Below are 23,474 nucleotides of genomic sequence, written 5' to 3'. Positions count from 1 at the left end.
AATACCACTTTAAGGTTTAGAAATCTTTATAAATAGCTCTTTAAGGTTTCTTTTAGAAAGCTCATTTCTATAAAACCGCATTTATAAAATAATATCTTTGTGGTTACGCATAACTTATTGTGAAAGCACAAAATTGTAGTACAGTCAGCATTAAATAGTTGGTGACACCCAAAGTAGTCAAAAAGTTCGCAACACGTCTTTTTTACATTGAAATAAAATACTGGTTTGTCAACTTTTTGGCCACTGAGTCCGTTCGTTCGTGTCAGCCAAATGACGTCCACAGCTGGACAAAGGCCTCCCCCAAGGATTTCTATAGCGACTGGTCCTGCGCTGCCCGCATCCAGGCTCTATTTTTTTTTATCCACAATCACAATAGGCCTGTATCTCACCTGATGGTAAGTGATGATCAGGCCGAAGGTAGAAGCGAGCTTCACCCGGAATCCTCAACCACGGAGGAACTGGCTATCTTACCCGTAACTGCCGGAAGACAACAATGCTGTTAACATTGTTGTTATGGCGACAGACTTAGGTAAGATGGTGGTAGCTAGCCAGGCGGACTTAGAACAAGCCCTACTACCAACCAAACCGAACAGAAAAATCTGCCCCCACTGGGAATCGAACCCGGGTCCTCTGCGTCTGGAGCAGGTGGTCTTACCACTAGACCACAGAGGCGGTTAAAATCCGCGACCTTCACCAGATCGTCGGTCCACTTGGAGGCCTGTCTTCCGGCCCGTGGTCGCCACTAGCGAACTTTTCAGCCTCAACTACCTTCCACTTTGAGTGTCACGGACTATTTGACTCTGACTGTGCCTGAGATTTCGTTTTGTGGATTCAACAGAGTGGAAGTCCTAAAGGGGAAAGGGCTTATGTGAGCTAGACTGTAAACCACTTGGATAGGTTCATTAAAAACATTCAGTTCATTGCCGACTACCCCTGTGGGTCTAATTGGTAGCCTTTGTTTAGTAGGTACGACATAGCCAAGTAAATACAGGGTGTTAGTCGAGGGTAAATACTTCAAGAGGTAGCTCTTAAATTAAAAAAAAAGATTTACAATAAACTTAAAATAAAGCTTCTTATGTGTCTTATAATAATGTAAATTATCATTAAAATCAATCATTGGATTGCTATAGGCAGATGACGATGCCCTAAGAAGCATCGAAAAATTTTGTTTAGAAATATTTCGTTTATAAACATTTAGAAATTCTCAAACTATTAAAAAGTCAGATACAAGTATAGGTACTTGATTAGGAAGTAATTATTCCTGCATTTACTCTAAAAATTTTAAATAACTTGAAAAAATCGCATTACCTAAGGTAGAAATCGAATCAAAATTTCATCTTGTGTTTTGGAGTGAATATGCTCTAGTTACAACTTCTTATCGTAAAAATGACATTACTGAAAGTAATGCATTACAAAGGACCGTTTGCACGACCCTATCCTGTCTCATGGGGATCATATTACGAGTGTCTGCTAGGGTTGTCACATTCAGATATATAATTACCAAGAGATAATAATAATATAAAAACACTTTCTTGTACACACGCCCACACTGTTAACTATCCATTTCCGTTTTTGCTCTCGCTCTAATCAAATGGCGATTCTTTGCGATAGAACGAGATGACATGACTTTCAATGGGCAGTTAACACTGTTGGCGATAGTACACCACACACAGAACAAGAACAAAAAAAAATACACAGGGTAGGATACACAATTTAAGGCCTATTCAGACCTAAGTGGTATTCGCTACCGTCTGCGGCAGAGAAAACCCAGTGGGTATGCGGTAATAATACTGTTCAGACCTAAGCGGTATTCGCTACCATCTGCGGCAGAGAAAACCCAGTGGGTATGCGGTAATAATACTGTTCAGACCTAAGCGGTATTTGCTACCGTCTGCGGCAGAGAAAACCCAGTGGGTATGCGGTAATAATACTGTTCAGACCTAAGCGGTATTCGCTACCGTCTACCTTTGTACCTCTACCCACAGCGGCAGCGAATATCGCTCAGGTTTGAATAGGCCTTTAGGCGGTCTTATCGTGATAATAGAATTTTTATTTGTAAGTAATAGGCATGATATAAAACTCAGTAGGTAAGCTAACCTGTAGAATTATGAAGCCCTTATTTTTTATGTAATTTTTTTTCTGCTACACAGTTTGACAGCCCTAACTCTCCCTTAAAAACCTTTTGCCTTATAACACCTGTAATAACCACAAATAGTCCAGATAAAATCCAGGTGCTTACGGAATATTATGTCCTGTATGTATGCTTCCTTACTTTTATGTATAATCATAAAATATCATATTAATACTAGCGGCCGCCCGCGATTTCGTACGCGTGGATCCCATTTTACCCCCTTAGGAGTTAATTTTTGCAAAATCCCATCTTAGTGAGCATTTACTTTCTAAAAGGAACCCCAATGCAAAATTTGAGACTCGTAGCACTTAATGTAGTTTCTGAGATTTCGTGATGAGTGAGTCAGTCAATCAGTGACCTTATTATCAGCCAGAGTTTAGCGATTTAAGACCTTAACTTCATAGTTTTAAGGTTGAATTTCGTTTGTCTACAGGCGGAAATTTTTGATCCTCATTATCAACCAAATAGTCTAGCAATTTAAGACCATAAACTCATAGTTTCAAGGTTGAATTTCGTTTGTCCACAGGCGGATGCCAGCACGGCGTTTCTACGCGCCGCGCGCGCAGGCCAAATCGAGAAGATCATCAGTCTCCTCGAACAAGGAGTCGACATCAACGTTAGCAATGCTGTAAGTATTTTTTATTCTTTATTTAACTTTGCCAATGCCCAAATCTATACTTATAATAAATCTGTAGAGAGGCCAATTCTGTACATGAAATATATTTTCAAAATAACTATCAGGGGGTGATTAGTGATCGATACTGATNATATTATGCAACTTTACCAAATGTATGGAAGCTGTAAACATTGAATTTTCTGATAGTTCCAGTTTATTCTGTAACCTATTGTTGGTACCGGTTGAAAGAGCTCGTGAAGCACTTTCAGGATCAGTAACCAGTTTTTCGATATCTTGTATAGTTTAGAAATAATCGAGTGAGATCACTTATCGTTTCCACCCTGTATAATATTTAGAAGATGAAGATTGCAGGATTCACAAACGATGCTTGCTTAAGTGAAGCAGCAAATCGAACGCACAGCGTTGAATAGAACTCTGTGATTGATTCGTGTGTCACCCTGTGCGTCCACGCGCACTGTGAGACCTCATAGTAATGTTTGTGAATAGGTACGGGCGTAATTTTCATGTCAAAATTTTGATATAAACAGCCATGGAGTAAAGCGATTTAAGGCAATAACCTCATTGTTTTAAGGTTGAATTTCGTTTGTCTACAGGCGGAAAATTTTGATCCTCATAAACAGCCAAGGAGTCTAGCGATTTAAGACCATAACCTGATTGTTTTAAAGTTGAATTTCGTTTGTCTACAGGCGGAAAATTTTGATTCTTATTATCAGCCAAATAGTCTAGCAATTTAAGACCTTAATCTCATAGTTTCAAGGTTGAATTTCGTTTGTTCACAGGCGGATGCCAGCACGGCGTTTCTACGCGCCGCGCGCGCAGGCCAAATTGAGAAGATCATTAGTCTCCTCGAACAAGGAGTCGACATCAACGTTAGCAATGCTGTAAGTATTTTTTATTCTTTATTTAACTTTGCCTATGCCCAAATTAATAATATAACTATTTGTTAGAAGAACTACTCGTAGGTATACTTAGGCTGAGTTGTACCACCAAACTTTATCGGTGCCTTTTGTATGGAGTTATACAGATTTTTGACGTTTGCTTAATCGTAAGTCGTTAAAACGTAAGATGGTGCAATCCAGCCTTAGCGTTTTTTTAACCTATCACTCACGATTTTAGAGCTTAAAGTGACTGACGATCTAACTCTTAATACCTATTTTATAGGAACACACAACACATAATTCACATTATAAAAGAAATATCAAAAGTAAGGGTCTTAAATCACCAAAATACTCATGGAAACATAAATCAAAGTACAGAGTAGGTCATGTCTGTACTCTGTAGTAGTAAAAAATATGATTTGGTACCTTATTATAGATAGACTCATGTGTTGTCGACTAAACATTAATTTTAATGGGTTTTAAACGTTTTATCGACTTCGTCCATCTCCCTTCCGATCCCTGTCATAATAAAATTACGATGGTTTTAATTTGCATAAAGGTCCTTCAAAATATTCTAACCATTTCCATAATTACAAAATAACCCTTCAGTCCTGACCCAACATTCTGCCTTCACCGACTTGGTCAACGTAAAAATAATTAACATAATAAAAACCTTTATAACACAATCCACGTTAATTTGCAAAAATTCCTTCCTACCCGCCAACGTCAGGCGTGTCACGCCAAATTGGGATCTGTGACTTAATCATAAAGTTGAATTTTCCGCGCGCAGTTTTCGGTCCTTCGTGCCGGATATAGAGCAAACCACGCCATTTCGGAGTCACGAATAATGTAATAAGCCTGAGGGGTGGAAGTATAAGGTAGAACAAACATACATACTTATATTTTAATGTTCTGTTGACATTCGAATTACTTGATTATTTCAGCTTTTTACATTACGTTTGTCGATTTATGAGTTTGTTTGTTTCTGGATTGTTTCTACAAAACGTGCATTTTTGGAGTGTAGTTTTTTCATGTTATCGATGCCTTTTTAAATAAGTAACATAATGACTGTTCAAGTCATATTAAATAGTGTTCGATATAAAATATTATTGTCTTTTGTAACTTTAAGGATCTTAAAGTACAGAATTGAATTGTAAAACTTATTACAAGTCTGAGACCTGAGGTTTTGATGATGAATACAGAAAAACGTCCAAACTGATACACAATCGCTATACAAGTGTACGCGGTCTTAACGCATACAAACTCAAGGACATTGGAACTCACGTCACATTGTACAGCTAAATTATGACCTGACCTTCCCCTGTCACAACCTAAAAGGTCAGCTGTACAAGACATATTCCGTTACACATCTGCAGCGTTCAACTAACATTTACCCTGAAATACGAGATCCAAGCAAATATTGAAACACTTGGCCTCCAGCCAAGGGGCATGGATTTTCAAACCATTAACCACTTGGCCTGCTCCTTTAACCTTTGTGGAAGGCTTGGCAACACTTGGCCGTTGGCAGGAACAGTGTGTTTTTGAGTTTATTTAATATGTGCCAGCGAAAAATTTACGACGAAGGCTAGGTCAAGGCAATTTCTCATCGTTTTCCAAATATTTTTTTGGTTGACATTTTGATTTGGATTGGTGAAAGTCTTTGTGAAGAAAAATACGTTTTCCTTTATTAAATTAATTCTGCAATCATACTATTTAACTTATAGTAATAGTAGACTATAGGCTATTGCTATGGCTGTGCGTCTCAACGCGGGTGAGATGGAGGTCGCAAAAAATTTACATAGTCCCAAGGGCAGTAAAAAAATTTTTGGGATCCCTGGGTTATTGACTGTATTATGCTCTTCCAGTAGCCCAAACTGCCTGGCTGATCTAATCTGATGATTATTTTACTCCTTTATTTGATAAGAACAACAAAACTAACTCCTCTTGCTTTATTATCAACATCTTACAATAGTACTAAACAGACTCTTTTTCAGAATGGTTTAAACGCAATACACCTGGCCTCGAAAGATGGCCACGTGGAAGTGGTCCGGGAGCTCCTGGACCGAGGGGCAGCCATTGATGCCGCCACCAAGAAGGGCAACACTGCCCTCCACATTGCCTCGTTAGCTGGACAGGAGGCCGTTGTCAAACTGCTCGTGCAGAATGGCGCTCAGGTAAGAAACAATAAAGAAAGAGATTAAGCAGTAAGTTAAGAAGGGCAACACTGCCCTACACATCGCGTCGTTAACTGGACAGGAGGCCGTTGTCAAACTGCTCGTGCAGAATGGCGCTCAGGTAGGTAAGAGAACAAAAATAAATCAATCAGTATATGATTCTGGCTATACACGAGATGAAGTGGTAGGAAGACATGCACTAAGTACATTATAAGGTGAAGATGCTGATGATACCTACAGGTTAAAGTGTTGAGACTTAATCTTCTACATCTAATGATTTGAATAATAAATTAATTAACCAGGAATAAAGAAATTCAGGAAAATTAACAATAATGGTTCTTCTAATACATTACAACTGCTTTTATTTTCAAAAGAAACAGTAAGTAAACACTGAAATAGACAAATTATTACCCATTTACAGGAAGTAAATAAATTTTATCGAGACTATTCGTCATAATATAACGCTTATACTCTTCCTAAGTAGGATTAATGATATACCCGATAAATAACTAACAAATTGGACCAATAAATCAAAAGAAAACTGACTATTTAAAGTTCATTATCATTAATAAAACGTTGCTATGCAAGATACGGGTAAATGGGCATTTGAAGATTAATGGGCAATAGAAGAAAGCGTTTATGGGATCCATAAATACTTTACACCTTGATGATTGAGAATTGTGATTACTTGTATCAATAAATATGTCCCAGTAGAGCACTTGCTTTACTAGGTATGAGCAATGTTGATATAGGAACATACCTAATTAATTTTCCTATGTAAACGGTTTATCATATCTTTAACTACGTACGTATACATGAATTTTTCAGCTTATTTTTCCAGTTTTTGTAATATTTTACATTGATGCCCTGCTCCTATTAGTCTTATCATGATGATGTAATGCCTTGGGCCATCCAATACCAAACGTTTCTTTTTTAATTGGACCAGTATTTTCTGGGATTAGCGCATTCAACCAAACAAACTCTTCAGCAATAATATTAGTAAGTAAGTATAAATACAACTTTTTCAGAATCTACTTCAAGAAACTTAGCGATGTATTTTTATTATCAATCCCTTAGAAAGCCATAGGCATGTTCGGGAAAGCAAACAATGAACAGCCATGGGATAATGAATTTCAGCACTGGATTGACAGTGATCATAACAAATCACTAGCTTCCGATGAGCGAGCACTTCGTAGACTAGACGATAGTTTGTTTACGTTCAAACGGAAACTTTTACCCAAATGTTTTCACAGATGGTGCGAAAACGTCATAGGTGGTTTGGAATAAAGTACCTATTGATTAGTTTTGAGTCTAGTATAATAATGACTGGTCAAGCACATTGTTTACGTCCGAATAATGATGATATTATTATCATTTATTTATACCCCACCTCAATAACTTACTAATGCGTAGAGAGTTTTGAGGGACATGGACACAAATTGGAAATCAATTCGTGTTATTTTACCCGATTTGAAGGTAACAGGTTTGAATAAACTTTGTTGACCTTCTGGAAATACATATACATATTATGATTCCGTACTTTTATTATTAGCCTAGTACTGAAGCATAGCTGATCATAAAATGAGACAATGGTTATCACCTTAGTTGTTACAATCCACAGGATAGTTGGAGAAGTTTATGAAATAACAATATTCCTTTTCCTGCAGGTCAACATCCAGTCCCAGAATGGATTCACGCCTCTGTACATGGCTGCGCAGGAGAACCACGATGCCGTGGTCAAGTTCCTGCTCGCCAACGGAGCCAACCAGAGCCTCGCCACTGAGGTTAGTCTACAGCAATACTAATCATCTTCAACTACATCAACATCATCATTTTAGCTACAGACGTTCACTGCTGAACATAAGCATCCATTCATCATCATCAACCTTATCATCTTCAACATCATCATCATCATCATTTCAACCGGACGTCTACTGCTGAACATGGGTCTCCCCTAATGATTTACAAATAAGACTCGCTAATAAGGCCAACCGGAGCCTCGCCACTGAGGTTAGTCTCTAGCAAGCATCATCATCATCATTTCAGCCACAGGACTTCCATTGCTGAACATCCCCCAATGATTTCCAGATTGGCCGGCTGGTAACGACCTGCATCCAGCGCCTTCCAGTTATATTGGACACTATTAATATTACTTTTAGGGTTCCGTACCCAATGGGTGAATGATACTGAGACTATAGGCTGGATAGCTCAGGCATATTAATAAGGGTTGACATTGAAGTCCAAACTTCTGATAGCATCCATGTAAAAATCTACTTACCTATACTATTATAAGTACTCCTCAAATTTTTATCATCTTATTTTTTGCCTACAGGATGGCTTCACTCCACTCGCGGTGGCGATGCAACAAGGCCATGAGAAGGTGGTGGCGGTGCTGCTAGAAGCAGACACGCGAGGGCGCGTGCGTCTGCCCGCGCTGCATATCGCTGCCAAGAAAGATGACGTCAAGGCGGCTAACCTTCTTCTAGAGGTATGTTGAATGAAAGAAACAAGGTTACTTTCTAAGCAGGAGCTACATTTTCAAGAAGGGTGACTCATGAGTTACAGTGGAGTCCATGAAATCTGGCCCCAGGTTTCGTTCGTTCATCCTCTCTTAGGTCTTAGTACCTCATGTCTGAGGGTCATAGTCAGCTTCGGAGCTACTTATGGCTTTGTCGAGCACGACTCTTACTACCAAATCCCTACAGATTGCCGAACATTGCTTTATAATTTGTGAAGGAATGTACCAAGGCACCATTAGTCATATAAAATTTTGTTTTTTTCCCAGAACGAACACAACCCAGACGTGACCTCAAAGTCGGGGTTCACCCCTCTGCACATCGCGGCGCACTACGGCAACGAGTCCGTGGCTCGGCTGTTGCTAGCCAAGGGTGCTGATGTTAACTGCGCAGCCAAGCACAACATATGCCCTCTCCATGTTGCTGCCAAGTGGGGTAAGTTCCAAATAAATGACGTCATCCTTCTTCCATATTCATAGCAGAGAGTCAGTGACGTCAACTGGCGCACTAAGCACTCCATCTACCCTCTCTATTTATTTATTTATTTAAAGACTTCATTGCACACACATAAGAATGTTCCGTACAAAAAGGCGAGCTTAATGCTAATGATAATTAGTCATTCTCTACCAGCTGACCTTGAGCAAAACAGAGATATTGAGTACTATACAGTGTGTCCGGGCATGTAGTGATCAAACTTTAAGGGCGTAATCTATGGACAATTTTATCGATAAAAATACTTCAAATTTGGGGCCTGACCCATTTCTCGAAAAATTACATCGATTTAAGTTTTTAATTTTTAGTTTACACCTCTTCTTTAAAAAACAAGTGAAAGCGTGGGTAACTTAACATTAATAGGCAAATATTTTATATCATGCGATAGCCAATAAAATTATCTATTAGTAGAAGAAGAAAGCAGACACAAGTTTCATACATTTTATGGGAGTAAGAATGGATTTAATTAGAAAAATACATTAGTTTTTTCACTTCTTTTTCAGTTATTTTCCAACACAAGAAAAACCAGGTCGTCAAGGTATGTTTTATTTANAGTGGGGTAAGTTCCAGATCAATGACGTCATCTTTCTTCCATATTCATAGCAGTGAGTCAGTGACGTCAACTGCGGCACTAAGCACACCTTCTGCTCTCACCATTTCATTCCCAAGTGGAGTAAGTAAGATGTATAAGCTGGTCCATCATCATCATGAACGTCGTCATTTTGTCTCCACTGCAGGATGAAGAGCCTCTAATTTGACAAAAGCAAATAGAGGATTTGGTCTACACTCTCTACGCTGGAGATGGGAAGGCTTGATGTTTGTGTACCTCTCCCTTAGTCGCCTCTTAGGACATCCACAGGAAGAATGGCGTCTACTCTAAAAAAAACTACGCGGCTATACCTATCATATTCCATCTTGTAAAACAAATAAGTACGTCTTACGCTCCATAATCTTAAAATCATCATCATCAACAGCCCTTTACAGTCCACTGTTGGACTATGAGCCTCCTCTACTTCTTCTTCACAACCTTAAAATCTTACAATATTACTACAATCTTAAAATTTTATCTTCCAAATCCAGGCAAAGACAACATGGTGGCCCTTCTCGGCGACAACGGCGCTAACGTCGAAGCGCGCACCAGGGATGGACTGACCCCCCTGCACTGCGCAGCCAGGTCAGGCCACGAGAGAGTGGTGGAGGCTTTGCTGGACAGGGGAGCACCTATCACTAGCAAGAGCAAGGTTTGTGGTTCAAATAATAATGTCAAAGAGGACATAAGAGATTTTGGTTACGTTCTGGTCTTAAAAGTCCCAAGATTAGAGAATTCTGTTGGACCTTTTGAGGGTTAAATACAATAGAGCGTACAACGCTACTGGCATTAACTCTTTATGCGAGGTAGGTACCAGACATTATTCTAGTAAAAGAAATGTGTTTCACCTCCAGGAAACTTCCGGGGTTTCCGGGAGAGTTTTCTTCGCTTTTTTATCAAAAAACTTTATAACCCGAATGATAGTTCTTGGAGAACATTGCCTATGGTGAAAATATAGTAAAGTACCTTGGATCTTTTGGCTCATTTTGTGTTTTATTTTATACAGAATGGTCTAGCTCCCCTCCACATGGCAGCCCAGGGCGATCACGCCGAAGCAGCCAGGGTGCTTCTGTCCCGGCGAGCACCCGTCGATGACGTCACTGTGGATTACCTGACGGCGCTCCATGTGGCAGCCCACTGCGGGCATGCTAAAGTCGCCAAGCTACTTTTAGATCGGTAAGCCTCTAATAGGTATACCTACTGTAGGATATGGAACGGATAAGACTCCCTTTTTTAAGCAACTAAGGGGGTAGTGTTCAGCTAGTGGGTCATAATGGAGTTCTCCCTACCAGAAAGGCAGGAGCTACTTGCGAAAAACTAAAGCTATTACACTCTTACTTTATTCGCCGCTAGGCTAATAAAAGTGGTTTAGTAATGGGCAAGCGGGGCACATAGCTTGCAGAGCGGATGGCCGCTAGGGCAGAAAAGTTCTCGAGTGGCGTCCACGGGCCCAAAGACGTAGTGTGGGTTTTGGAAATCCTTGGGAGAGGCCTTTGTCCAGCAATGAACGTCATTTAGCTGCAACGAGTAAAGTGTGCTTCTTACGTGGTTAATATACGTGGTGGTTTATTCAAGTAATTTGTTACAGCAATGCTGATGCAAACGCACGCGCTTTGAACGGATTTACTCCTCTACACATCGCTTGCAAGAAGAATCGAATCAAAGTCGTGGAACTACTACTGAAGTATGGAGCCAGTAAGTAAATCCTTTTTATAGCTCGGTGGCTCCTGGCATAAAAGGTGAAATTGGAAGCCATAAGGAAAAAATTGAACTATTTTCTCACTCAGGCAATAGTGCTTTTCAGCACTGGCTTACAATAATATCTTGAAGCAGTGGTAGGCTGTAAATGGGACACATGTCATGTTCAAAAAGAGCTTTTAAAAGCTCGACGGAAAAAATAAACAACTTTTTTGACTCAAAATGGTCATATACTAAAACTGACTGGATATTCTGGGACTAATTCTAGCCCTACGGGCTTTCCTGTAGGTATCCAAGCAACAACCGAGTCAGGGCTGACCCCTCTCCACGTGGCAGCGTTCATGGGCTGCATGAACATCGTGATCTACCTGCTGCAGCATGAGGCCAACCCTGACGTGCCCACCGTCAGGGGGGAGACACCTCTGCATCTGGCGGCCAGGGCTAATCAGGTGAGAAAAAGTTGCCAGGATTGAAGAAAGTTATTATTACTATTATTAGGGGGGGGGACAAGCTTGTGAAAAGTCTTTCACGGGCGAACAAAAGATGGAATTACCTAATGGTAAATACACATTTCATGTTTCTAGCTTTTGGATTATCCAAAAAGCCTCGCAACTTATTTAACTCTGTACTTCTGATTGATTTCGTTGTGGGTCCAGTGACAGTTTTATCCCCTGCAGCCCTGGGACAAACTTGACCTTCATTAGTTGGGTTTTTATGGTGGTCAAGCTGTAGATCCTGGCTACACAGGAGTTGCAGCGGTGGGAACGAAGTGGGAATAGTCCAGTAACTTATTTAACCCAAGAATATAAGCGAGGAAATGCTTCAAATCGGTTTGTCTTTTTGGTGGACTCTTCTTCTACTTCTTCTTCTATCTTCCTCCTCAGACGGACATAATCCGCATCCTTCTCCGCAACGGGGCAGCAGTTGAAGCCAAAGCTCGCGAGCGTCAGACACCGTTGCACATCGCGTCACGACTCGGCAACGTCGATATTGCCGTGTTATTGCTCCAACATGGCGCCGACGTGAGGGCAATGACGGCGGATCATTACAACGCGCTGCACATCGCTGCTAAACAACATAATCATGACGTAAGTAGCTTAACCCACTTGTTACGGAATTCACTTTTTCTATCACTTACTTTAAATCAGTCATGATAAATTTATCTCAAAACAATCGCTCCAAAACTTTATAGTTATTTACGACAGTGTACTTATAAGACTTGGACAGTACTGCGACACACCTCATCTTTCAAATGTTGCATATATAAATTGTTTACACTACCCACATTAGTAACAATATTTATGTAAAAACTAGCGTTCTTTTAAAAGAACGCTAGTAACAAGTGGGTTAATAAAGATTATGAGAATATTCTGTGGATTGTGCTGACCATGGTGTACCTATAGTATGAAGTTTGTAGTACTTACCACCCCTTTGAGAATGATAAGAACTTTTGTCGTTTGTCATCCGCTTTGTGAGGGAATTCGATCTCTTCCTTTTTTCATCAATATGTCTAATATATAAGCCGTGTGGTGACGGCAGAGTAGAATACATTTGTCACCAACCCCTACTCTTCCCGCGGGTGTCGTAAGAGGCGACTTAGGGACTACACATCAAACAGAGAATGGGCAGCAGCGCTCTCTGAAAAACATCAATCTTCTTCTTCATCAATCTTCTAAACTGCGATCTCCAACCCGCCTGCCAAGCGTGGAGATTATGGCAAAACCCTCCACTATAGTGGAGGAGGCTCATAGTCCAGCAGTGGACTGTAAACGGCTGTTGATGATGTCTAATATAAGTTTAGCTTTCCCCTGGGACAACATTGACCTTCTGGTCGTGTTTTTATAGTCGCAAGCTGAAGATCATGGTTGCACAGGAGTGGCAGCGGTGGAATGAGAGATTGATTTTATAGAGCCATGAGATGGAAAGCTATCCCGTCTACTTTATAGCATCTAATACAGTTTTAATAAGTACTTATTTGCAAATTATAAGAGCTTTAAATAAAATTAGCTAATTTCCCAACAGGTCGCTGCAGCACTGATCGAGCACAATGCTCCTCTGACTGCAACTACCAAGAAAGGATTCACAGCTCTACATCTTGCTGCTAAATACGGGAATTTGAAGGTATGTCAGAAATCCGTGTCAAAAATTCGCTTCACGAAACGAAGTAACTACATAAAAAGACGTTACTTTTTTGGATACTTATGAATGTAATTTCAAAACACAGGTAGCAAATCTCCTGCTGGCGCACGGGGCTTCCCCCGATCAAGCGGGGAAGAACGGCATGACTCCACTGCACGTGGCTGCTCAGTACGACCAGCAGGCTGTCGCCACCACTCTGTTGGAGAAGGGTGCTGACGCTAAGGTAAGAAAGAAGTAACAGGGTAATTTCACTGCATCTGATTTATCTCGAATTTATGGCGTTAAGCATCCTGGACAACTGTTTCTATCTACCACTGAGTTGTAGCAACACTCAGTTACTCCAAAAGTAGAAGTGACTGAAAGTGGCTACATACGAATTACAGGGTGATTTGACTGACCATCATAATTGAGTACCTAATTTTTGACTGTTTATGTAAGGCAATACCGACTTATTTAACCAACCAGTGCCCTTTGGGTCATCCTTTGAAAACCAGAGTCGTATATGTTACGACTTATAAGTTTGTTTGGGGCCTTTTTGGCACACTTTACAATAATATGTAAATGTTTGTTTTATTAATGCTTTTACTTTGCCAAATATTTTTTCTATTTTTAACTTCGCTAAATAAAATAAAATTAGTCCTTCAAAAGGTCATTTAATCAGTGGTCTTCCTACTTCCTACAAAGCATGCATGAAACTCAACATCTCTATTCCTCCAGGCCGTAGCCAAGAATGGCCACACGCCCCTCCACATCGCCGCTCGTAAGAACCAGATGGAGACGGCAGCCACCTTGCTGGAGTATGGTGCTCTGACCAACGCGGAGTCCAAGGCTGGGTTCACGCCTCTTCATTTAGCAGCCCAACAGGTTTGTTTTTGACTCCTTTTATAATCACCAGAATTTGAATGAAATCTTTTCCAGAGCTGGGGAAAAGACAGAATGTAAAGTCACGATCAGCAATCACTTTTAAATTAGTAAAAAAAATTAGTAAAACATCTTTTCCAGACCTAGAAAAAAGACAGTTCCAAGTTTTGAATATGAAAATCCACTTTTAATAAAGCACTATAAAACACAAACTAATGATTTAAAATTATGATGAAAACTCCCATCACAAATATGTATGTAGTTGCCACAAATTCAAATCTAATTCAAAAACTATCAGACACATTTGTAATTTTGTTTCGAAGCTGACAATATTATGTAATATTAAAAATTGACTCTACAGTTTTCTTTTATGTGCTATCGTCTCCACATTATCTTCTCCAATTTTTTATACTCGACTTTCCTTCTTAGAAATGTATCTTCTTTAACAGGGCCACACAGAAATGTGCTCGCTACTGCTAGAGCATGAAGCACAGGTAGACCAGCAGGCTAAGAACGGGCTTGCCGCTCTGCACTTAGCTGCTCAGGAAGACAGGGTGCCGGTCGCTCAGCTGATGGTCAAGAATGGAGCAGAGGTAAGGTTTTTTTTCGACTTTTCTTTCTTCTTCTTAGTCATAACTTTCTATGTCTTTGGCCAACCAAGTGTGACTAGCTCACTAGTGGATAAAGATTCCGATTCCAGCTGGTACAACGTATTATACAACATAATGATCTTCGGCTGTTCTTTTACAAATGCTTCCACTACTGGACAAAGGCCTTTCCTCGGATTTCCTCAACGACAGATCTTGCGCTGCCCTAATTCGTTATGAGAGGCCTGCTTACCCTATGTTTTCCGATCCGCCACTCGAGAACTTTTCTGCCTCAACGAGATCAGTTCTAAGACTTTGTGCCCTATCCACTGCCACTTAATCTTGATAATTCCGCGGACTATGTCGGTTACTTTGATTCTTCTACGGATACCAGGAATGAAGGATGCATGCAATAATTTTCCTATTGTTATTTAGGTGGACATCTGCACCAAGGGGGGCTACACACCGTTGCATATTGCCAGCCACTACGGGCAGGCTAACATGGTGCGGTTCTTACTAGAAAATGGTGCTTCAGTCAAGGCTCAGACTACACATGGGTAAGTTTTTACCAAGAGTATAATAAATAAATAAATAAATAAATCTTTGGACAATTTCACACAGCGCCAGCTAGCCCCAAAGTAAGCAACTTAATGCTTGTGTTATGGGTGCTAGCTTAACGGATATACTACTTATATACTTTTTTTTATAAATACATAAATATTATACATAGTCACACCCAGACCCGTCACAGAAATTAAAATTCATCATTTCAATTTCTGTCCGGCCGGGAATCGAACCCGGGACCTCTCGGCATAATAGTCCGTTCTGAACCACTACACCAAACGGCCGACCGATAATAATAGAAGAAAAAATATTTTTTTTTAAATTACCTAGGTAACTCTTAAATATTTGACCGACCAATAAAATGATCCTCTTCCACTAAAAAATATAATGTCTTATGTCAGGTACACTGCGCTGCATCACGCTGCCCAGCAGGGTCACATCAACATTGTCAACATTCTGCTCGAGCATAAGGCAGACGCAAATGCTACGACTACGGTAAGTTTCCTACATCATCAGGTCATTTAGTTACCATTGCAGGAGCACCCCTCTCTAATTTACCTGCCAAGTGGAGGATTTTGATCAACATTCCCTATACTGGGTACCTTGGTCGTCTTTTCCCACATCCATGGGAAAGTGGAAGTGGTCTTTAATTGGTAATTTTATGAACAAGTCACTTGCTTGTCAACAAAGATCTTGTTACAGCAACAATGTTTTCTTAAGATCTTTGGTGCTGAGACAAGTGGTCTTATCACAAGACTTCAAAGGCAATTAATTCTAGGCCATTGGTTGATTGGTAGAGAATTCCTTTAACATTAAGTCCGTCATTTGTTAAACTTTGGGTTTAACAAAGCATAATAATAATATTATTGTCTACAGAACGGCCAGACGCCTCTAGACATAGCGTCCAAGCTAGGCTACGTGACAGTCATGGAGACCCTCAAGGAGGTGTCCGAACCCTCCACAGCCCAGGCCTCCCAGGAGAAGTACAAGGTGGTGGCCCCGGAGACCATGCTGGAAACCTTCATGTCGGACTCTGAAGAAGAAGGTGGTAAGTTTGATTATTTCTTGTTTGAAAAACTTTAACAATTTAAAAGACTTGTGGAAACTGGTCTCGTTTGCTATTAATTAGAAAAGAGCTGATGATCTTCAAGCTCTTCAAGAGACCTTTGAAATGTGAAAAACTAAAAATTAAATCAATATAAAACTTCCGATATATGTACCTAATTGCTGTCGTTCTCCTATCAATTCGAAAAGAGCTGATGACTTTCAAACCGTTGAACAGATCTTTATAAATTATAGATTTACAAATCTCTTGATCAAGTCTGCTCTCAACAACGATAACCGCATCAAAATCGGGCCATTGGTTTAGGAGGAACGTCACAGACAGACACTAGGGCTGGATTACACCATCTCACTTTAACTTTAACAACGTCAAAACTCTGTCAAACTCCATACAACAAAACACCATTATCGTCAAAGTTAGGTGGTCCAACTCAGCCTAGGAGACGTTAAATTTATAACACCCTTCTATTACGTTTTTTGTTTGTAACTGCTAGATCATATTATGATCTAGCAGTTACAAACAAAAAACGTAAGGTTTATTTTCTGGTGAATTTGTCCTCAATAAAAGAATTTATTTTCTCCTAGGAGAAGACACCATCCTCAACGACCAGCCATACCGCTACCTAACTGCGGACGACATGAAGTCTTTGGGAGACGACTCTCTGCCCATCGACGTCACTAAGGACGAGAGAACTGAATCGGCCATGAGCCATAAGAACATCATGGAGATGTCTCAAGGTAAGGTTAAAGAAATTAAATATTAAAGGCCAAGGACCTGTAAGTATTGGTCTTGGACTGAAATTAAAAAGAACAAGCGTTCAAAATTTAGAAATTACTAACTACTTAGATGAGACGATGAATGTTGTTTATCGTGAAAAGGCGCGTCACGAGCTTTCATTATTTGTGTCGTAGGAATTATAAAGATTCTCGCCTGTATTCACGAACGATGCTTGCTTAAGTGAAGCAGCAAATGGAACGCACAACGTTGAATAGTGATCTCTGTGTTTGATCACCCTGTGCGTTCACGCGCACTGTGAGACCTCATAGCAATGTTTGTGAATACGGGGGTCTGAATTATTCTGATGATGTCAAAACCAATAGAGCAGTTAACTATCGTCTGTTTCATTGCATTTTCTAATTTCTCAAAAAAATTGGTAAGTTTACGTATCGAGTTACTTTTTTCTCCAGGGTCAAAGGAATCTCTTTCCAAATGAAATTAAGCTCTAACACCAACTGATAGAGTCCTTTCTCCAGGGTCCGTGAACGGGATGCCGTACCAGCCGCAGCAGGAGGTGGTGGTGAAGAGCATCAGCCGGTACAGCACTGCGCAGGCGCCCGAAGGCTACTGCTACAACGTGGATCCAACGCAGCCCAAGTCAGTGCTTAGAATAGAATAGAATAGTCCTATCCTATGCTTCCCTGACTCTACTATCCTGCTAATATGATAAAAATGTGAGAGTTTGTGAGAATGGATGGATGTTTGTTACTCTTTCACTCAAAAATACTTTGAACAGATAAAACTTTATAGTAATAAAATTCAGAGCTACAATTTAGAACGAAACAATTGACAAACTTACGAGAGTTGCACCATTTTACTTTAACTTTAACAAACGTCAAAAATCTGTCAAACTCAATACAAAAAGCACCGGTTATAATAATGAAGCTAGGTCTTACAGAAGTTTTGTCTTGGAAATTCTATGATTATTATTTTTGTTAACGAAGTTGAATAGTTTGTTAGTTTCAAAGAATATTATTCATCTCCAATGATATTTTGCAATGAAATCCTTCTCTTTCATCATTTATTTCAGATTAATTAAATGTCTAATGAAACTCCTTAACATTCACGCTATCTGAACATGGACTATCAGGAAAAAGCTGCAATGGAAGAAGTAAGTTAATTTCATATTAATCTCCGTTATTTAAGGTTTACTTTTAAAAGTTTTGTTTTAAATTTTTAGTTCTGTCTCCTTCGAAACTACGAGTATACCAAAATAGTTGTTATAATTAACTTTACAAGGTATAATTTACTTTAAATTTTCGAACGAGTTAACGTCTTCTGCATGTCGTAGGTCTTGAAATGGCGTTTTGTAATGTATCTTCAATTTTAGTTACTAAGCTACCAAATCATCTAGAAACATTATTGTCGGCGTGTCTTTTAGCTGCTAAATTGCGTGTTTTTCATAAGTTTACTGTGATAATATGAANCACTACATGCCCGGACACACTGTATACTATGTCACTACCAAGTGGCGTAAGTTTCATATGTACAATCTGGTAAATCATCATCATGAATGTCACGTGTTTTTGACTCCACTGCAGGACGAAGAGCCTCTAATTTACCAAAGCAAATAGAGGATTTGGCCTACACTCTCTATGGGGATGGGAAAGCTTGATGTTTCTATACCTAAGTGCCTCTTAGGAGATCCACAGGAAGAATGGCGTCTAATCTAAAAAAACTACGCGGCTATACCTATCATATTCCATCTTGTAAAACAAATTGTACGTCTTACGCTCCATAATCTTAAAATCATCATCATCAACAGTCCTTTACAGTCCACTGCTAGACTATGAGCCTCATCTACTTCTTCTTCACAACCTTAAAATCTTACAATGTTACTATAATCTTAAAATATTGTTATCTTCCAAATCCAGGCAAAGACAACATGGTGGCCCTTCTCGGCGACAACGGCGCTAACGTCGAAGCGCGCACCAGGGATGGACTGACCCCCCTGCATTGTGCGGCCAGGTCAGGCCACGAGAGAGTGGTGGAGGCTTTGCTGGACAGGGGAGCACCTATCACTAGCAAGAGCAAGGTTTGTGGTTCAAATAATAATGTCAAAGAGGACATACGAGATTGCGGTTACTTTCTGTGTGCTTACCATGAGTTTACGTTAGGTGTGCTCGCTAGCGAAAGCCAATCAATTACATGAAGATTTTATTTCTTGAAAGTAGCTAGGGGGGCTGTACAAACTGTCATACATTTACTGTCATTTTTTACGCAGTCGCTAGCGAGCACACCTAACATAAACTCATGGTAAGCACTTGTCTTAAAAGTCTCAAGATTAGAGAGTTTTCTTGGTTCTTTTGAACCGAGCTGGAATACAATGTTACATTTTAATATTGATTCATTCAATTCCTTAAATACGAGGCACCAGATATTATTCAAGTAAAAGAAATGTGTATCTTCACATCGTTCTGCTTTGCGGAAGAATTTTCATCTCTTTTGCATCACAAACTAAAAACTTTATAAACAGCTTGGCTGTTGTTGTGGAACACTTCCTAAGGTTATTTTTTTATACAGAATGGTCTAGCTCCCCTCCACATGGCAGCCCAAGGCGACCACGCTGAAGCAGCCCGAGTGCTTCTGTCCCGGCGAGCTCCAGTCGATGACGTCACTGTGGATTACCTGACGGCGCTCCATGTGGCAGCCCACTGCGGGCATGCTAAAGTCGCCAAGCTACTTTTAGATCGGTAAGACGTCTCTGATATTGGAAGGGATAAGAATCTTTTTTAAGGTCATAGCAGACTTATCAACTTAGCAAGGGATCAACACCATATCGCCTTTCACGAGCTGTCAATCGCGAGGCGAGGCGTTTACGTTACGGTGCGGATAAGTGTGCGTTGTAGTATGGAGTTTCATACAAAGAATACTGACCGCCTTGAGTTGATAATATGGTTACGATCCCTTTCCAGGTTGATAAATGTATTACGTCCTTAGGGTTTTCCCTGCCAGCAGGGCAGGATCTACGTGCAAAAAACTGATACAATTTTCTGCTAAACAAACACTTAAATAGGTTTAGTAAATTGTGAATCTTACGTGAGATTTTCGTAATGTGGTTGAAGATATTAACCAGGGTTTTTGTTACAGGAATGCTGATGCAAACGCACGCGCTTTGAACGGATTTACTCCTCTACACATCGCTTGCAAGAAGAATCGAATTAAAGTCGTAGAGTTGCTACTGAAGTATGGTGCCAGTAAGTAAATCCTTTGTTTAACCGAATTCAACAAAAGGAGGAGGTTCAATATTAATCTGGTGGCTCCTGACTTTCCTAAAAGATGAATTGGGAAAACATGTGAAAAAAATCTCTTAGTGACTGACCTATGAGTACTTACACTGCTTCTTCTTAGCACCAGCTTACAATATTGTTCTGAACATTTTTCAAGATGCGCTTTTTAAAAGTCTAACGGTAAACAAATAAATGACTATTTATGACTCAAAATGGTGACTGACTGGTATTCTGGGTCTAATTCTAGTCAATGTTTAAAGGTATCCAAGCAACAACCGAGTCAGGGCTGACCCCGCTCCACGTGGCAGCGTTCATGGGCTGCATGAACATCGTGATCTACCTGCTGCAGCATGAGGCCAACCCTGACGTGCCCACCGTCAGGGGGGAGACACCTCTGCATCTGGCGGCCAGGGCTAATCAGGTGAGAAAAAGTTGCCAGGATTGAAGCAAGTTATTATTACTATTATTAGGGGGGGGGGACAAGCTTGTGAAAAGTCTTTCACGGGCGAACAAAAGATGGAATTACCTAATGGTAAATACACATTTCATGTTTCTAGCTTTTGGATTATCCAAAAAGCCTCGCAACTTATTTAACTCTGTACTTCTGATTGATCGTTGCGGGTCCAGTGACAGTTTTAACTATCCCCTGCAGCCCTGGGACAAACTTGACCTTCATTAGTTGGGTTTTTATGGTGGTCAAGCTGTAAATCCTGGCTACACAGGAGTTGCAGCGGTGGGAACGAAGTGGGAATAGTCCAGTAACTTATTTAACCCAAGAATATAAGCGAGGAAATGCTTCAAATCGGTTTGTCTTTTTGGTGGACTCTTCTTCTACTTCTTCTTCTATCTTCCTCCTCAGACGGACATAATCCGCATCCTTCTCCGCAACGGCGCAGCAGTGGAAGCCAAAGCCCGCGAGCGTCAGACGCCGTTGCACATCGCGTCACGACTCGGCAACGTCGACATCGCCGTGTTATTGCTCCAACATGGCGCCGACGTGAGGGCAATGACGGCGGATCACTACAACGCGTTGCACATCGCTGCTAAACAACATAATCATGATGTAAGTACCTTAATGCTAATTGTGTCATTATGAGCATATTCTATCGATTGTTGCACATCGCGTCACGACTCGGCAACGTCGACATTGCTGTGCTATTGCTGCAACATGGCGCCGACGTGAGGGCAATGACGGCTGATCACTACAACGCTCTGCACATCGCTGCTAAACAACATAATCATGACGTAAGTAGCTTAATAAAGATTATGAGAATATTCTGTGGATTCTGCTGTCCATGGTGTACCTATAGTATGAAGTTTGCAGTACTTACCACCCCTTTGAAAATGATAAGAACTTTTGTCGTTTGTGATCCGCTTTGTGAAGGATTTCGATCTCTTCCTATTTTCAGTAAAAATTTAGCTTTCCCCTGGGACAAAATTGACCTTCACTGGTCGTGTTTTTATAGTCGCAAGCTGAAGATCATGGCTGCACAGAAGTGGCAGCGGTGGAATGAGAGTTGGATATAGGGCCATGAGGTGGAAAGCTATCCTGCTTACTTTATAGCATCTAATACAGTTTTAATAACTACTTATTTGCAAATTATAAGAGCTTTAAATAAAATTAGTTAATTTCCCAACAGGTCGCTGCAGCACTGATCGAGCACAATGCTCCTTTGACTGCAACTACCAAGAAAGGATTCACAGCTCTTCATCTTGCTGCGAAGTATGGGAACTTGAAGGTATGTGCGACTTACGCTTACCTTAGCAAATAGAATCTATTTCGAAATCGCATTACGAAGCGAAGTACCCAATAACTTAAAAAACGTTACTTACATTTTACACATTACGTTACTTACCTACATTACGTAACACATGATGCAATAAAGATTTATGACTATGCATAAGATTTGTTTGGGGTGTTTATGAATGTAATTTCAAAACGCAGGTAGCAAACCTCCTGCTGGCTCACGGGGCTTCCCCCGATCAAGCGGGGAAGAACGGCATGACTCCACTGCACGTGGCTGCTCAGTACGACCAGCAGGCTGTCGCCACCACTCTGTTGGAGAAGGGTGCTGATGCTAAGGTAAGGGGAAACATAGTAGTTTTACTGCTTCTGATAGGATTCAAACCAGGGACGATTATTATGCTGAGTAACTGCTACACCATTGTATAGAGGAGACAAAGGAAGCATGTCATTAGGTTGCTCCAAAAGTAGGACTTTGCTGAGAAAAGTGTCTAGATATGAATGGTTATTACAGGGTTTTCTGACTCATCATCATAATGAAGTTTTAATGACAGTCCATTTTGGCAGTAATTACTTCTTTAGCCAGTACTCCAAAGATCGCCTGCTGAAAACCAGGGTCTTGGTACATAAGTTTCAACTAATGCTGGTTAGACGACCTTCTTGGCACACTTTTAAACATTTTTGTTCATAAAGTTTTGTATGTGCCAAAATAATGGTATTTTTTTCTATTAACCCTTAACCACGCTCTGGTATCCACAGAGCCCACATCAATTTGAACTTTATGCTATGAAGATACGGTTGAAAACCAATGACTTTTTTGAGCCTGGTTAAGAGTTAATAACTTAGTTACTTAATACAGTTAATAGTTCCAACGACACTTTTGTGTCTCCAGGCCGTAGCCAAGAATGGCCACACGCCCCTCCACATCGCTGCTCGCAAGAACCAGATGGAGACGGCAGCCACCTTGCTGGAGTATGGAGCTCTGACCAACGCGGAGTCCAAGGCTGGGTTCACGCCTCTTCATTTAGCAGCCCAACAGGTTTGGATTTGACTTCTTCCATAATGGCCAGAAATTGAATGAACTCTTTTCCAGAGCGGGAGAGAAGACAGAATGTAGTCTCGATCGAAATTAGTAAAGAATTTGAATAAAATATCTTTTCCAGACCTAGAAAGAAGACAGTTCTATGTTTTGGATATGAAAATCCTCTTTTAATAAAACACTACAGGGTGTTAGGTAAACGGGTATATGAGCCGACACTAGCCCATGTTAACATGGACATATAAATGGTATGGTGAAGTCAGAAATTTGATATCATTATTTGAAGATATCAATATTAAAATGAAGATATCAATTTTCTGACTTTATACCTATTTACCTAACACCCTGTATACGA

At 40.4% G+C, this 23,474-nt stretch overlaps 1 protein-coding gene across 1 annotated transcript in view; it reads left to right on the top strand.

Annotated features, from left to right (window-relative positions):
• Positions 1 to 2,662: 2,662 nt before the first annotated feature.
• LOC114353723 (ankyrin-2) overlaps positions 2,663 to 23,474 on the top strand; it is a 63,009-nt gene continuing 42,197 nt past the window's right edge. The window contains 29 exon segments of the mRNA XM_028305800.1: positions 2,663 to 2,759; positions 5,641 to 5,820; positions 7,488 to 7,604; positions 8,153 to 8,308; positions 8,606 to 8,771; positions 9,909 to 10,069; positions 10,424 to 10,593; positions 11,006 to 11,112; positions 11,404 to 11,564; positions 12,000 to 12,203; positions 13,138 to 13,236; positions 13,340 to 13,477; positions 13,972 to 14,118; positions 14,565 to 14,708; positions 15,138 to 15,259; positions 15,668 to 15,761; positions 16,143 to 16,314; positions 16,914 to 17,066; positions 17,583 to 17,703; positions 18,197 to 18,217; positions 18,287 to 18,309; positions 18,981 to 19,141; positions 19,630 to 19,799; positions 20,197 to 20,303; positions 20,597 to 20,757; positions 21,196 to 21,399; positions 21,977 to 22,075; positions 22,282 to 22,419; positions 22,973 to 23,119. Of these exon segments, the coding sequence (XP_028161601.1) occupies positions 7,527 to 7,604; positions 8,153 to 8,308; positions 8,606 to 8,771; positions 9,909 to 10,069; positions 10,424 to 10,593; positions 11,006 to 11,112; positions 11,404 to 11,564; positions 12,000 to 12,203; positions 13,138 to 13,236; positions 13,340 to 13,477; positions 13,972 to 14,118; positions 14,565 to 14,708; positions 15,138 to 15,259; positions 15,668 to 15,761; positions 16,143 to 16,314; positions 16,914 to 17,066; positions 17,583 to 17,703; positions 18,197 to 18,217; positions 18,287 to 18,309; positions 18,981 to 19,141; positions 19,630 to 19,799; positions 20,197 to 20,303; positions 20,597 to 20,757; positions 21,196 to 21,399; positions 21,977 to 22,075; positions 22,282 to 22,419; positions 22,973 to 23,119 (3,624 nt within the window). The 5' untranslated portion in view covers positions 2,663 to 2,759; positions 5,641 to 5,820; positions 7,488 to 7,526.

The sequence above is a fragment of the Ostrinia furnacalis genome, unplaced genomic scaffold (assembly GCF_004193835.3).
Source record: "Ostrinia furnacalis isolate ACB-3 unplaced genomic scaffold, ASM419383v2 OfSCF1799, whole genome shotgun sequence".
NCBI lineage: Eukaryota > Metazoa > Arthropoda > Insecta > Lepidoptera > Crambidae > Ostrinia > Ostrinia furnacalis.
The sequence above is the reverse complement of the archived record's forward strand: the minus strand, read 5'-3'. Positions and strand labels throughout refer to the sequence as shown.